The sequence below is a fragment of the Microtus oregoni genome, unplaced genomic scaffold (assembly GCF_018167655.1).
Source record: "Microtus oregoni isolate MIOR12 unplaced genomic scaffold, Mior012 000000F_ref0000247, whole genome shotgun sequence".
Taxonomy (NCBI): domain Eukaryota; kingdom Metazoa; phylum Chordata; class Mammalia; order Rodentia; family Cricetidae; genus Microtus; species Microtus oregoni.
In genome coordinates, this window is record NW_024543059.1 from 63807876 (window position 1) to 63823585 (window position 15710).

The following is a 15710-nucleotide window of genomic DNA, read 5'->3' on the forward strand; positions in this document are numbered from 1 at the left end:
ATTAGTACATTTCTAGTTGGTTAGGGCTAGCAGAGGCAGGCTAAAGCCGTAGTTTCTCCATTCCAGGGCCGATCTGGACAAATCCTAGGCTTCTCCTTATTTGGTTATACCTGTACGGGAGGAGGGACAGGAGTTGACCCAGGCATACTTGCCTCATACAGTGTCAGGGATATTGGTGATTGCTTCCCTTTTGTTTGTGAACTGAGACCTAGTTCTTAATAGAGTTATTAGGAGCCACTCATGGTATTTACCTGACCCTCCTACCAGAATCTTGGTTACTCAATGCCCCTGATACGACAGGTTACAGAATGTCTTTTGCTTCTGTTGCTGCTATCTTTCTGTGGTATCTGGCATGGCTGAATGGGTGTGGAGAGATTCCCCATGGCCAAGATGTGATGTGTTTAATCTCATGGAAGCATCCAGTTGAACTGGGTATTTTTACTTGTGGATTATTATAAAGATGATTCCTCCTAAGGTGTACTGTCTAATTGATAATAATAATATTAGCACTCCACTCACTTTCGCCACTTTTTATTAATAAAACTCTTAAAGTGGGTTTTGTTGTATATCTTGTGGTCAGTTCTTATGCATAGTAATAACGCAGAATTCTTAAAGGCATTTCAGATTCTTACTATTCTTGCTTTTTCTGATTTGTATTCCACCATGAGAAATGGACAGCTCGTATACAAATTGCTCCATTCAACTGATCACAAAAGGAATGAACACACTTGAACCTAACTCAAAACCTAGTATATACAAGTGAATATGAAAAAACAAGGTTGGAGTGCTAGGGAGTCACAATGTTGTATTTCAAGGACAGGGTGAAAGAGAATTTACAGTGGTTCAAAGAGACTCGGAGAACCTGGTCGATTAGCCTGAGGTAAGAAACAGTAAGCAACAACAAAAAAAATAAGAAACCCTATCTTAAACAAGGTGGAAGATGATGCCAGAATCAGAAGTGTCCTGCATGCTCACATTCACACACACACACACACACACACACACACACACACACCATATAAAAATCTTTCCAGAATTGTATTTTATTTCACATGAATAGAACCTATGAAAAACATGACTTTTTTCATATTATAACACAAGAATTCAATGGAATGTGACTTACTCCAAGTATATGGTATAAGGGAAGTAAATTTATGTGCTTCAAAGTAAAGCAAAATAGCAAATTAGTGTTTGAAATTGTTTTAAATCTAGACATAAGCATTTTTCTTCATTACTCACGTCCTATAGCTAGTCCATACCAAATCATTTCCATATCAGCTAGCACTCATTAATAAAGATGTTTCTTAGCGTGGTATGGTTAGTTGGAAAATAGCAGGAAAAGCAGCAGTCAGAAAGAAGCATAATTTTTTTAAGCATATTCAACTGTGTGGTAGCCAAACTACATATATATATAGTTCTGCATTATATATGTAGTTCAATCATTATCACTCCATAAATTAATTTAAATAATTTTCACCAATATTCTGGACATGCTGATGGTTTAAAATCAAGTGGTCGCTATATTTTACCTAAGATGAAAGTGTCAAATTAGTTTATTACCAACTTTTGGGTTCAAGCATAATGCATGGACAGAAAATGTAAATTTAAACTCTACGATAAGATACAGCTGATGTAGAAATTAAACTTCAAGACTGGTCTTAAGTATTTATTTCTGAACATGCCAAGACATTCTTTACCCTTTCAGTTTTTCAGAGAAATGTAAAACCATGCAATTATTACCAGGACTAAAAATTCTGGTAACTCTACACTCTAAATTTGGAATTAGATGCATTTATTTGAAACACATAAGCTTAAGTAATGTGTGGTTTCTTTTTCACATTATCTAGATTTGAAATATCCTTTGCCTGTGTTTCAGAATATGAAATTCTAATATAAATTGACAGATTTTTATAATGGCAGATAGGCAATATTAGTCTTCTAAGGAAAATCAAGAGAAACCCTGTCTCCAAAAACCAAAAAAAAGAAAAAGAAAGAAAGAAAATAGTTTAATTGAATATACATTTTATATTTAAATTTATAATTTGTATGTTTATAGTTTAATTGAAATATATATGTTAAACATATATATAAACCAGGATTCATATCAATGCAAATCTCTATAGCATATCCTCCTTTAAATGTAAACACACAATTATAAACAATATTTGGGAATATGGTCGTAGTTCTGTCCATACTACTTCCTGCTGTTTAAGGGTGCTGTTAATCAGATCTTTCAAGGTATATCCTGTGTGCTAGGTTCATCTCAGTCAGCAGGTGGGCGAAGTAATTTTTTGAGGGATGTTCAAGGCGATCTTTCAGGGGGTCTTATTCCATGAAACCACACCAGTCTGGAAGCAATCCATAGGCTCTCATCCTCTGTGGAAACAAGAGAAGAACCTCTTTTCCAAAGCAACACATCCTTAGACCCAAATTTGGAAGTCATGTTACCTTTATATAAGTCCAAAGAAGTTTCTTTATTCATTAATGGTAATCACAGCACACAGAGGGGACTCCCACATCACATGGGTCTCTGTACTTCTTTCTATATGCTGCAGGAGGAAAGTTTTCTAATGATGGCTGAGCAAGACCCTGATTTATGAGTAGAGAAGAATGATATTAGGTATCATTTTATTGCTACTTTTGGGCTAAAATGTATAGGAAAGTAGTATTTGGCTATTTAGTCTCTGGTTCTTGGTCACACTCACAGTTATGGGATTCATTCTGTGGAGTAGACCTTAAGTCAGATCAGAGATTGGCTGCTCCCAAGTTTTGAGTCACCACTGTATTATCATACTTTGCAGGCAGGACACTCTTATAGATCAAAGGCTTTGTGGCTGATTGATGTTTGTTTTTCTTTGGTAGCATGCAGAGTGTTTCCCTGTGCCAAAGATGTTAGCATGTGGGGTGAAGGTTCTGTGGGCACCAGCTTGACTTCTCCATGTTCAATGAGTTGAGTTATGTAGGTATTGTCTTCAGCAATGGGGACTTGACATCAATTTGTGGACAGTGACTTATGTATATTCTTGGTTTTTGAAACTTAATAAATGAAGTTAACATGACACAGAGTTTAAAAATAATTCTCAGGAATAAAGACACCATACCTACAATTTTCTAAGAAGGATTCTTTGACTTTTTCATTTGACTGCTTAGAATTTTCAGCCCTACACCAAATAACTTACCAGAACCAGGCAATACTGAAATTAGCACATTTCCAAACCCATCGAAGACTTGTGCAGCTAATGAGCTGCTCGGATTCTGATTTTTTTTAATCACATTTTGTAGTAGGCTTATCTCATCACCCAGTGCCTCATATTTTGTTTTAAATCCCTCTTTAAGCATGTCTTCTTGGACCTGTAAAAAGGAAAATACACCTGGAAAACCATGGTTTTTTTTTTTAAGGTTAGGGGTTTGCACTTGCAACTCAAGTAATTAAGGACACATATCTATCACTCTACTAAAATGCACTCACTAATGAATTTCTCTAATAAATGGGTATGAGAAATGGTCAAAACAAACTGTATCCTGTATTTTCCTCAGCACCATTTGCAAGAGTGGAGATGTCAGACAAGACCAAACCTGAACACTGTTGTTCCTCTGATAATTTCTAGGGCTCACACGAGCTTACCTTCAATTTGTGTGCCAGCATCTCCTCTTGCTCTCTCAAAAGGTTCTTCCTTTCAGTCTCCATCTTCTCATGTAGTTGGTCCATATTTTCCTTGTAGCTTCTCTCTTGAGATTCTATCACTTGCTGCAGTTCCTTCTGTTTCTGTCTTAGTAGTTCCTGCTCTTGTTCCGCTGCCTCCTTCTGAGCCCGCTCAGCTGTCCCACAAGGGTTTGAAAGAGGCAAAACCCAACAGTCAGGACAGAGCTCTCCTTCCTTGGGCTGAGAGACATGGGTGATTTTAAAAACATCTAGGAAGAACTATGAATTCTAGGGCCCATACCTCAAAGGTACATTTCAGAATGATGCTAAAAGACACCTGCTACAATAGCTGAGTGAGACCATACCTACCCTTCTTAATCTCATAGTGGTGGAGTATGCAATCTATGTAGAAAGACCTTCCTGACCATACATCAGCAGGCTTAACAGAAGCCTTCCCATCCCTGTGAGAGTCAATCCTCCTATGTACCTTCCATGGCCTTCTGCCCATCCGTGAGGGCTTTGTCTGATTGCAGGATGAAGTCCTCTATGGTAACCTGTGACTGTAGAAAGCTCTGAAGGACATGATTTGCCTAAGGAAACAGAAAAGTGAAATTAACAGGCCACAAAAACACAATGCTGCCCTCTAAGTCCTATATATTTTCTCATCTTTCTTAAGATCCCCCCTTCTGTTTCCTTTGCTTTAACAGTAGTAATTCAAATCTCTTCTGCAATTCTTGAAAATCTTAGGTGGTAGCCATCTCCCAAGTCTCTCCTTCCAAATAGTGTTTCACTTCTCAGACCAGGTTACAACCACAGAGCCCTAGGCAGAGCCTCAAAATTGCCCTCTCCATTGTTTAATGTACCCACACAGTTCTTGCCTGCTAGAATCCTCGTTGTGTTTTTATTAGACAGGTAAACACCCATTGATAATCTTTCTTTTCTCTGTATCTTCTTTTAGGGGAAGCTTTGCTAAGCTGTCTTCTGATGTCTGCATGGTTGCTAAATATATTGAGATAATTGTTTTCCTGTGGCCTGACAATGCATCAGTGTCTCAGTCACTCCATCACACACCTCTTAAATGCACACAACAGTAGTCCATAATCACACCCTTATTCTGAGGATTGAATATTATTGCAACCATTATGATATTAATTGCATCATTATTTCTGCTCTCTGTTTGTGCTGGGATAGTTCTTATTCTGAAGAATCCAACTGACTATAGTGAGGCAAGATCGTCAGTATCTCATGGACAAGGGTGCCTTTTATCTTCAAACCCCACTATTTAGTTCAGAAAATAATTGCCTGGGTTAATCAATGGAACAAGTATTCTGCTCCAGTTAGTGTTATCCATTCTAAAGTCCTTTCAGGGAAAGACTAATTTTATGACTTTATTGAAAGAGAAGGATAGAGCGATATGGGGAATATTCTTACCATACCATATACATGAGTGTGTGCGTGTGTGTATGAAAATTTCTTAATGTAATACAGTACCATGCACAGTATATACTATGAAATGTATAAACAATAAAACTTTTAAATAAATACATAAGAATTATTAACTCAGAACTTTATAATCTGGAAGTGCATAGCTAGACATACTCAGCCTTCTCCTCATGAGAAGTTCAGATCTAAGGAAGAAGGATAATTCCTAGCAACCCTGAGCCCCATCTCCCTGTTGCTTATTCCTCATTCCTCACCTTCACTCCCTTCCTGGGCACTCGCTCATAATCCTGCTCCACCTTCTTCCTGGCCTCTAAGTAGAGTCTGTGTCCACCAGGAACAGAGAAAGCTCCACGTGAGATGTCCTCCCTCAGGTGCTCTGCAAGCGTCTCCAGCTCAGCCTGGCAGTAACTGAGAGATGCTTCTTCATTCTTTCGAAGGAAATCTTCCTTATGTTCCTCTATGGCAACCTGCCAGGGGATGATAGAGACACCAGAAAAGGAAGCTGTTGGAAAACAGATCCAACTTTGATCTTGGGGGAAGTAATAAACTTAGATGTGGAAATTACACCATGGGTCAGGAAACTCTCTTCACTGCCATGTCTGAGTCACCATGGACACCCCATGCCTTTCCAGTGGCCAGGCTCATCCCCGGTGAAACAATAAGGTCTATCCACAGGACCTTTGGCTCTTTTAGCAGCACTGAGATTTAACAGTGAACAATTCGCCAGCTGAACAGTGGGGCATGGTTGGCAGGAGCATCTCCTCCAAGAATTAATATGGAGGAAAATACACCTATGAAAAAGCAATTCACACAGGGACAGGAACTTTACATAGGTTCATGAGCCCTTCATTAATTCCTCCATGAAGAACATGAGTGTGTAGAGACAGAATAATAAAACTTTGTATTACACTTAGAAATTCCAGTCCAAGGGATTCCCTTGCTTATGAGGCTCCCCAGAGCTTTCGGGTGAGGGCTGAACTCAGTTTACAACATGCTTCACTCTCCTGATGCCCTGAGCAGAGCACACAAGCCTCCCTGCACCGTGCTTATAGTCTACAAAACTGAGAGGATGTATATGTGCTTTCTCATCCTGATGTGTTTATTGAAAATTCTTTTGTAGCAATGAAAAAATTATCAAGTCCCTGAATTTGATCTTGTAGAAACCTATCACTCACAAGAATCCAGATGAATGGCAAAGTCAAAATGGCAACTGTTTCCAATACTCCTAAAAGTGGATATCGGGAAGGAAAAAGAAGAGGCACAGATACAGTACCACCAGGTTCTTCTGGAACTGCTGATTTTCATCCTTGAAGGAGTGCTCCATAAAGACAGCAATGGCTTCCTTCTCACAGGCTGTGTGCACATTGAGCAGCTCCTGGAGTGTGTTTGTGGGGAGCCTCACTAGCTGGGCCATCCGTTCAGTGTAGTGGTCAGTTGCCTTCTGCACAGCTATGGAGTTCTCACGCTGGGCCAGAGTGGTCACTGCATTCTCCAAGCAAGGCACTGCTCCACTATTGATGGCATCCACATAGGTCGTCACCAGAGTTTTCAGTCCTGACCAAAGCAAGAAACTGAAGGTTAAATATCAAGCTAACTATTGTTAATTTCGCATGATTCACGCAACAGCAATGAAATACTAAATCACTTAGGCAATGAATATTTCATGCATGAGAGTAAAGCCTATTTTGTTGGACCCAACCACAAATAAAAGTGATAATGTTTTTCGAAAGTTTTGAATTTTAGGACAATAAGAGAGCATTGTGGGAAAGGAGCAGCTCTTCTGCGTATTGGCATCATGTGACTATACAGAGATATTTCATTGAAGGACATGTGTATATTATGTTGGGGGATTATGTATCTGCATGGTTGCATGTATTTGTGTGTGTCTGTGTGTAGAGGCAAATGGCAAGCCTTGATAATCTGCTTGTCTCTGTTTCCCCAGTTACAGGTGTGCAAAACCACTCTCAACACTTTCAGGTGGACTCTGGGAATTGAACTCATGATTGTAAGCTAAGCACTTTACTGTCTGAACCATCACCTGAGTCCAAAAATAGTGAATTTTTAGCTCAAATTCACAATGAACTTTTAGGAACCTTGGTCTCTTACTTCCTTTAGAACTTTCTTTTCTAACCAGAGAAGCAGCTGTGTCCTTGAACATTATTTCAAACCAGGTATTCCCTCTTTAACCTTAGTCCTGCTTCTTTGATCATTAGCCATTTCATAAGCTTTATTAGGTTTCAATAAGACTCCATATAGAGAGATACTATTTCAGAAAGATGAAATTTTCTAAATAGCATAAACAACTCTTTCTCTGTATGAAACACTAACCTTTAATCAAAAATTTTCAGCACACTATTTCAAAGTAGAGAGATATTCATTAGCCCAAAGGTAACTCACTGTTTCCATTGACAATGATTCCCTCTTTCAAGGTCTTGGCCTTGGAATTGGAAAAGACGTAAGAACAGAATACTTTCGATTGCGCTTGGAAATTGGGATCCAACTCGTCTTCTGGTATTTCCTCAACATGGACTAAGAGTTCTTTCTCTTTTGTAGGTCGATCAAAGACAAAACATTTCCGTTGTGGAAAAAAATGCCTGATGCATTCCCTAGGCATGTTAGCATTTTGGACTTTGCGACTCCTGCCTGTAAAAATATGTAAAAAAATTAGTTCTTTAACAAAACGGCCCTCAGGCTCAGGGCGTGGTGTTTTCATTTCCAGAGAACATGGGGTCACAGTTGTTCTCTCCTTCATCTCCTATAATCCACCACATGCTCTTCGTTTGAGCATCTTGGACAATGACAAATCCATTTCTGCTTAAAAGTAAAGGGCAATAAAGCAATTATGATGATAAAGAGTACCAGCTATCCATGGGATAAAGGCAACTAATTTTTGGTCTTCCTAGTGTTTGGTACAAACCCCAGTGGATTAAGAATTTAGCAAACATTTACTGGACAATTAACTAGTGGAATCAAAGTGTTAGAAGAAGTTTTCTGACTTTCCAAAATCCTTGTCAGAAATGAAATTTGGACCTTAAAACAAAGTGATTCAGAAAACAATAGATGCTACCAGGAAAAATTAAAGATGGCATATGATATCAGGTCAGGAGAGAAAAGCACAAATATCATAAATACTTCAGAAGATTCTGTGCCTTGACAATTATGATGAGTAATACTAACTTACATGTAATGTAAAAACCTCTTTTCTTTGCTAAATAAGAGTCTGTTAGTGTTGACTGAGAATTACAGATATCCCGTGCCATACAACTATTCAATGAATGTTTGTTGAGAGAAGAAAATAAATGAATGAATAAAAATGCAGAGAGACCTCTCTCAATATCTAAATATTGTATATTTAAAAATAGATACAATATTAAATATGTTAACTGTGAGACTGTCAAGAGAAAAGAAGGTTATGAGAAATGGAAAATAAAGATTTAAGTTCTCTGTAAGAAAATATTGATTTTTTCTGAACTATTCATAATACATCTTTATCTGAAAAATATTAAGTAGTCAAGTAGTAATAAATATACAGTACAAAAGAATTACAATTTGGAATAGATCACTTCATTTCATGTGATTTTATAACATCTGTGTACTCTCTCTCTGTATATATGTGTGTATGTATAAAGTTATATATATATATATATATGGTTGGAATATATGTATGTTAAGGTTAAGTTATAATATATCATATATATTATCTATATGGTGTGGTTGTGTGTGTATGTGAAGAGAGAGAGAGGAGTGGGAGAGAAAACAGAAATCCTTTATAAGGAACATAATATGTGGGGTATGAACATTATAGAAAGTATTACTATCCAAATAACATTTTTCACAATTAATTGATTTAAGATCATTTGGTTTAATATTTGAGCCTCATTGTTTCTATTATATTTAAACTCCAGCAGCTGAAGATTGTCCAGGATAATAACCATGGAAAATGCTCACTAATTGCCTTTCAGTTATCAGTTTATTACTGGCTAAGAGTTCAAATTAGGGTAAAAGCAACATTTATGGCAAGTAATGAATGAGACAGTTAGCGCCTTCCCTCCCAAGCCAGGCTCTGATACCTGGAATCAGCTTCAGGGCATTCTCCAGGTACTCATCCGCTGTGATGGCGCGTCCATCTAACTTCAGCTCCAGAGTGAAATCCCGAACAGTCCAGACAAAGTCTGGGAAGAAGCTCACAAACTCATCAGAATCATCAATTTCTTCAGATTGTGAAGAGGATTTTGTTCTGATCAGCTCGGTGAGTTCAGTCACATAGCTGGGACATTTGCTAAGGAACAAAAGGCCACCTTCTACCCTCCTAGAGGTCTTCTACAAACCCGTTTCCTCAGTCTGAAGTACTGAGTAACATAAGCCATTAATAAAACATGGTTAGGTGCCTGGAAGGATACTGCAGCTGCTCCAGGGCCTGGTGGTTGATGGTGCTCATGCTGTTGTAGACAAAGGTGCTGCTTAGGAGCACAGCCAGGGCAAAGATCCATGAGTCATTCTTAGGGTCACCCTAGAGGACACATGAAGACGAGGGACTTCAGAATCTAACCTCCATTGTTTCACTTGTTTATTGGCTGCTTAAGCAGAAATACATCAGACTGATAGAATGAAGAATAATGATTTGAAGAATAGAAAATCTTATTTCCTTTTCAGCACTGAAACTGACCTTACCAGTTTCCATAACCAGAATCAATGACACTGTCCAACTATGCAAAATATTTGCTATAGTGCTTGGTACAGTATATGTGCAATAACACCATACCATTTAATTAACAGGCTATCAATTATGTCATATTAGAGGCAGTAATATTTACTCAGATCCAACAACTGTTCATGAAACATCTACAAAATACGAAGTACTACATTCATCTTTAAGAATGCAAATTTTCAAGTAACAATAGGAAGAGGCAGACCTGTAAGGACAGAAATACAACCATGATGACCAGCTGTGCCAACAGTAGGATGCTAGTACATGGAGAAACATGATTAACTTTAGTAAGTGAAAGGAGGGCTGTCTCACTTTAGTGTGACTGTGTACCTGGGCTGTGATGGCTATGGTAGGAAAACAGCTTCTTTTTAAATACTTGCTGGTAGATGTAATTATAGATTTAAATAAAGCACACATGTGGCAAACTTAATACTCAGTAAATAAAAAATATTATATCGCACTGGTCATATTAATGCCTCGCATACCTATTTGGTTTGACCGAAGCAGAGGCTACGTGTGAGGATTTGGAAGTTCAGGCTGGAAGCAATATTTGAGGTAATATGTGCTACTCTGAAAGCTAGGCAAATAGATTAGATGCTACCCAGTCCCACAAACTCCAGAGACAGTGGGTTGTACTCTATCATGTTTGCGATTCTTGCAACCAGCACGAAAGGTGAACTAAAGCTGCAATCAAATGGCTAGATTCAAGGCTAGACCCCATAACTCTCTGACTTACCTTTTCCACATCACCTAGACCCTCTGTGTCTAGAAGCACAAGGGTGAACTTTGACTTGGTGGGGTGAGGCACACTCCACATCCAGATGCCCTTAGTTTCAGACCTCACTGTGGTGCCCAGATTGAAGCCTGCAAGAGAGAATAATGAAGCCATGTTAATTCATATTAATCCTTAGAATATAGGAGACAGAAGTTCTACCCACAGTGGCACTGAGCTGATCTAGGTACAAAATATTAGGAGGAAAGAAGCCCTTGCATGTTCCTTATAGCAAGAGGAAGGTAGTGGGAAAGGGCAGATTGAATGACTTAAATTTTCAAAGACTTGAGGGTATATTTTACAAAATAAGCATGAGAATTACTAGATATGAAGAACTGCCCCACCTTGTCTATAAGCTGGTGGCACAGACCCAAACTAGCCACATTAGCAGAAATTAAAATCAGATGGAGTTTTTATTTTTTAAAAAATGCAGAATTCTCTATTGTTGTTAATAAACATGTAACTACATATAAAGTTTAAAAAACAATTTGATGTCATGAGGAAACACTGAGCATGCAAACATCCTGAAATCTAGATTCACTTCTGCTTATGTTACACTAAGAGAAGTCTGTGCAAAAGTACCCCAACATAAAGACAAGCTCGTGTGTGAAAACCTTGTTCTCCAAAATAAGCTCTGCAAAGAAATTCATGCTCACTACAACAAATGATATTTTCACATATTGACATATAAAATTTTAAAATAATTTAATAATACTTACAACAAGCAGGATGAAGTTTATAAATTTGTGATCCAAGGAAGCCAGAGACCTCAGACAACATGTGTTGGATGTAGTCTGATGCATTAAAATAGACACATATGCTTTATATAAATATGTATAAGTATACTTGTTAAGAAATTTAAATGTAGGTCTGATTTTTGTAGAAGCACAGTTAGATTTTATAACTGATTTTGTGAACCAGTGGGAGAAGTTTCGTGAAAATAAGAATAGTGATGAGCCTTGGGAGAGTATAAGATGATATGTATAAAGTATTTGAATGCTAACAAAGTTTTATATTTTGACCTGGCTAGTAAATAAATAAGAATTATCTTTATTAATTATGCCATATACTGTATGTAATTTATGTAGTTATGTATTACTACATATACATATTTGAAAAGACTTCATAGAGAAATGTATATAGTTATTAAAATGCTGTGATAAAGTAGGGCAGAAAAATAAAAAGGTAACTCAAAAATGATATGACACAAACTCAAATCTTCTCTCCCCTTCCCCGATCCTCTTTTCCTTTTCTCTCTTTCCCTCCTTTCTCTCTTTTCCCATCTTTCTCTCCCTCTGTCGTTCACTCCTTCTCTCTCTCTTTCTGCCTCACAGAGTGATGCTTTCAAAACCTAATTGCCCACCCGTCCTTTCTTCCCTCCCTCCATTTTTTCTTCCTTCTACGATCCCATCTTTATTATTTTAATAAACAAAACACAGTGAATTGCATTTGCATTGACTCCATAGTAAAACTAAGATGAGAGAAAAGGGAAGGTGATGGGAATTGATCTGATGATTGATCAATCTGATGATCAGGAGAGAATGACCAATTTGCATTGCCAATGATTTCAAACAAATGGCCTCTGTCCTTCTGTCTGAGGACAGCACTCACCATGGTTCTGTCCTGCCAAGCGGTTCATCAGGTAGGACTTCCCTGTACGGTACAGTCCTACAATGGCCACCACCACCACAGGCTGAGTAATTTTCTCAAGAATGTTTAGTGCTTCGGGATTCACTCTCAGCTCTTGATTCTCATTTTCCACTAGGCAGATAGGAGCCTCCATGCTGGCACTAGATGTTATGGTAACCTGCAAACCCAAAAACAAATCATTCTCAGGAGAGTATGAGATCTCCAAGCCACCTCTAGTGGCATGTCAATTGGCGTGTATTTACACAATGAATGCATCCATTTCGGTTTTTGGTGTGGGGTTATTTTATCTTTGTTGGGGTTGAATGGTAATTTTTCAGGAATCTCTCTAAAGCAAGAACTCCAAAACCAATGAGAGTAGAAGAGAAGAGATGTATTCACCAGTGGACCAAAGTCAGGATGGTTCCTGAAGGTTTCTGTCTGGAGTCTACTTTGCATTCACATTTATACTGGCAAGCAGGCAAGCAAGGGTGATTTTTTTTTTCAGAAACACACATGGCAGAAAGCTTTTTACTTTACAAAGACGTATGTTACATTTGTCAGGCGTAAGCTTTTGGGGTCAGGTTAAGGGCAACAGCCTGTTGGGTTTGATCCATTTCTCCAGGTTGTTCTATTCCAGCGAGCAAATGAAGTCACGCTTGGCAACAAGCAGTACAAACATGGAGCTTTAAGTCAATCTAGTAACTGGTCTTTTCTGCCTTATTTTACTTCAACAAGGTCTTATGTGACCCATGCAAGGGCCAAACTTTCTATATAGCATAGACTGGCCTTGAACGTCTAGTCCTGCCACCACGCACTTTCTTTTCTATTGAGATTACACACATGCATCATCTTACTTGGCATTCTAATTGTGATTTTTCTTGGGCGGTAGGCAGAAGTTTTGCTATGTGTTCAATTTTTTTTTCAGGTAGTATCTCACCAAGCCCAGGATGGCTTCTAATTTTTTTAGTTTTTAATTAATTTATTTTTTTTCAGCAGCAAAGACTGATCTTGAACAATTGATTCTGGTGCTTCCACATCCTGAAAGGCAGGAGCATGGATGAATAACACCATGCTGAATTTATATGGTGCTGAGGAGTGAAGGTTCATCAACACTAGGCAAGCAATCAACCAACTGCAAGCAGCCCCAGGACCTTCAGCTTCCTTCCTGCACAATGATGATAAGTGACAAGTGTGTGGTCTTACACTGACAACTCATCATCCCACATCTGCTTCATGCCCGTGGTGTGAAAGATGACGCATGAATATTATTTCTCTTCAGTGGCCAATTTCTCTGAAAATGCATCCTAATCAGTAAATACTTCTGTGGGCAAAGGTCTGAAGGTGGTGTCAGATTGACATTATCTCATAAAGGTATCCTGTACTTTAAAGCCTTTCCTTTTCTGGAGTCACACAGAAGAGAGTTCAAACTGCCTCAGCCCTAGATTTTTCACAAGTTGTCAAAGCTGTTTAAAACTGTTCTTGGATGATTGACACCCTTTGAAAAAATACATGAAGGTACATAGGCTTAACTGCTGTTTTTAACCTTTGACTAAAAAGAGTGTGACTGACTCCACCCCTCAGGGCGCGGGAGTGCAGCTGGTACCACAGAGATGCTTCAAACCCGCATAGCGGATTTAGTCTGTCTGACATAACATGACATGGCTCTGTTTTCTGTTTCTTCAACTTCAGGAGGCACACAGGGAGAGAGCAACTAAGGAGCCTGGGGTTAGGTCCCTCTGTAGTAGAAAGAACTTCGCCCCCTTATGGTGGAGATGTGTACAGGATTGCACAGACCTCAGGTTCCTCTTGGAACCTCGCTCGCATCCCTCATCCCTGACCCAGGCTGATGCACCGGAGCCAAGGCGCCTCCCTCCCGTGCGAAGCAGCGCCCGGTTCACACACCCTGGGGCAACGGAACCGCTTCCAGTCACCTTCAGCCATCCACCAGTGTAAATTGAACCAGGGTAAAATTTGCGCCCTGGGACCTCAGGACATTGCTGTAGCCCCTTAGAAATATGTGCCTTAGGTACCAAGCCGCAGGGCACTCACCTGACTGCAAGGGACGAGTCTCTGCTACCCTGGCTCAGCACTCTTAAGCTTGCTGCTGCGTCTGGCCTTCTCCAAAGTTCTATTCTTTAGAAAGAGGAGTCAAACAGGATATTGCACCCACCCAGTTGTGGAGATAGAAAACCGAAATTGAAACTGCCTTAGCCTGTTTATGCTTGCCTTCTGAATTTTGCACTGTTTCCAGGAAAGAAAACGGAATCTGTGGGAGACCAGAGGAAAGTCCATAGTTCTGTGCCAGATGACCAGGCGAAAACAAAAATAATTTGCTGAGTCTCCAAATATGGACTTTTATTGGAGAATAACAGTTTGGCAACGGGGATATGCTAGATCCTACCACAGTGAGCTATTAGCTTATTTGAAGATGTTGATACAAATGGATATTTTTAACTTAAATATTTTCAGCCCATGCACATTAATGCTGTACATATTAACAGGGTAATGGATGTTTGCACGTGTTTACACACATGATGTGGGGTGTAGCTTGGGTTAACAGAGTTAACATTTCTTTTTGAGATGTATACCCCCACTGTCACCAGTACTCACCTCAGTGGGTAGCTGCACAAGAGAACATTGGCTTCTCTCTTTTCTACAGTTGCCACTGTAAATCAGCTTCGTATGTCTCCCACCATGGGAGTTGTTTAAAGGCAAAAGTGAAGTGATTGCAAAAGATGTTTTGAAACACTGAAGGAAGCTTTGCCTTCAGTGCCTTTGCCCAGATGCCTGCCAACACACAACAGTCTGAGCTGTCATCTTTGCCTGGTTAAGTGTTTGGCGCATTTCATTTTAGGATGATGTTATGATTGGAATGTAACCTCATGTTGGATTGAGGAGCGTATATATTTAGACAAGAATAGTAAAGTGTCTGTGCTCGATGCCTCTCTGGGGTTCCCTAGGCATCTTCTTACTGAGCTAGGGACTAGGGCAGGCCTGAGAACCATCCCTCAGTATGTCTAAAGGTTACTCTTCAGTTGGGAATGTAGGCTTGATGCCCATCTGTCAGTTAACTGACGTAAATTTAGCCCACCAAAAAATGGAAAATGTGAACTCTGTAAAATACTAGTTGTCAGACTCAAGGCTGGGACATGAACGCAGTTTATTGTAGTTAATCAGGGTGATTTGGGCAGATTGCGGCGAAAAAATACAAGCTTGATAACTTTCATGAAAAAAAAGCATTTTTATGATGCTTTTTTTCAAGACCAAATGGATCCGTTTCAGATTGACTTGTTTCCTGTAGCAAGATGGTAAAAACTACGGGAATGTAGAACTAAGACCCTGTTCAATGGAGCACAATGAGATCTTCCTGAAATTCCCAGAAAATAATGACCCAGCATGTGGGAGCGCTGTAATAAGGTGAGTTCAAGGACTTCAGCAGAATCTAGATGGATTTGAGACTTTAGTGAGCCATACATATGTCTGGGTTCCAGCATCCTCTCCTGCTCTTGGGCGGT

The 15710-nt window shown here is 39.2% G+C and overlaps 1 protein-coding gene across 1 annotated transcript; it reads right to left on the reverse strand.

The window, feature by feature from the left end:
- Positions 1-2173: 2173 nt before the first annotated feature.
- On the reverse strand, positions 2174-14352 carry LOC121448838 (guanylate-binding protein 4-like). The gene is made up of 11 exons (XM_041653089.1): positions 14245-14352; positions 12178-12373; positions 10531-10658; positions 9487-9596; positions 9157-9353; positions 7484-7729; positions 6360-6640; positions 5341-5553; positions 4131-4233; positions 3626-3819; positions 2174-3351 (listed from the first exon to the last, which is right to left on the reverse strand). Exons 2-11 carry the CDS (start codon positions 12347-12349, stop codon positions 3112-3114), a joined length of 1884 nt encoding a protein of 627 aa, XP_041509023.1. The 5' UTR covers positions 12350-12373; positions 14245-14352; the 3' UTR covers positions 2174-3111.
- Positions 14353-15710: the final 1358 nt, after the last annotated feature.

Coding starts and splice junctions, on each gene's coding strand:
- LOC121448838 (XM_041653089.1), bottom strand. CDS start 12,349: ATGGAGGCTCCTATCTGCCTAGTGGAAAATGAGAATCAAGAGCTGAGA. Junction 10,659..12,177: donor CTTGGCAGGACAGAACCATG/GTGAGTGCTGTC, acceptor TCTCTCTTGCAG/GCTTCAATCTGGGCACCACA. Junction 9,597..10,530: donor GTCTAGGTGATGTGGAAAAG/GTAAGTCAGAGA, acceptor TGTGTCCTCTAG/GGTGACCCTAAGAATGACTC.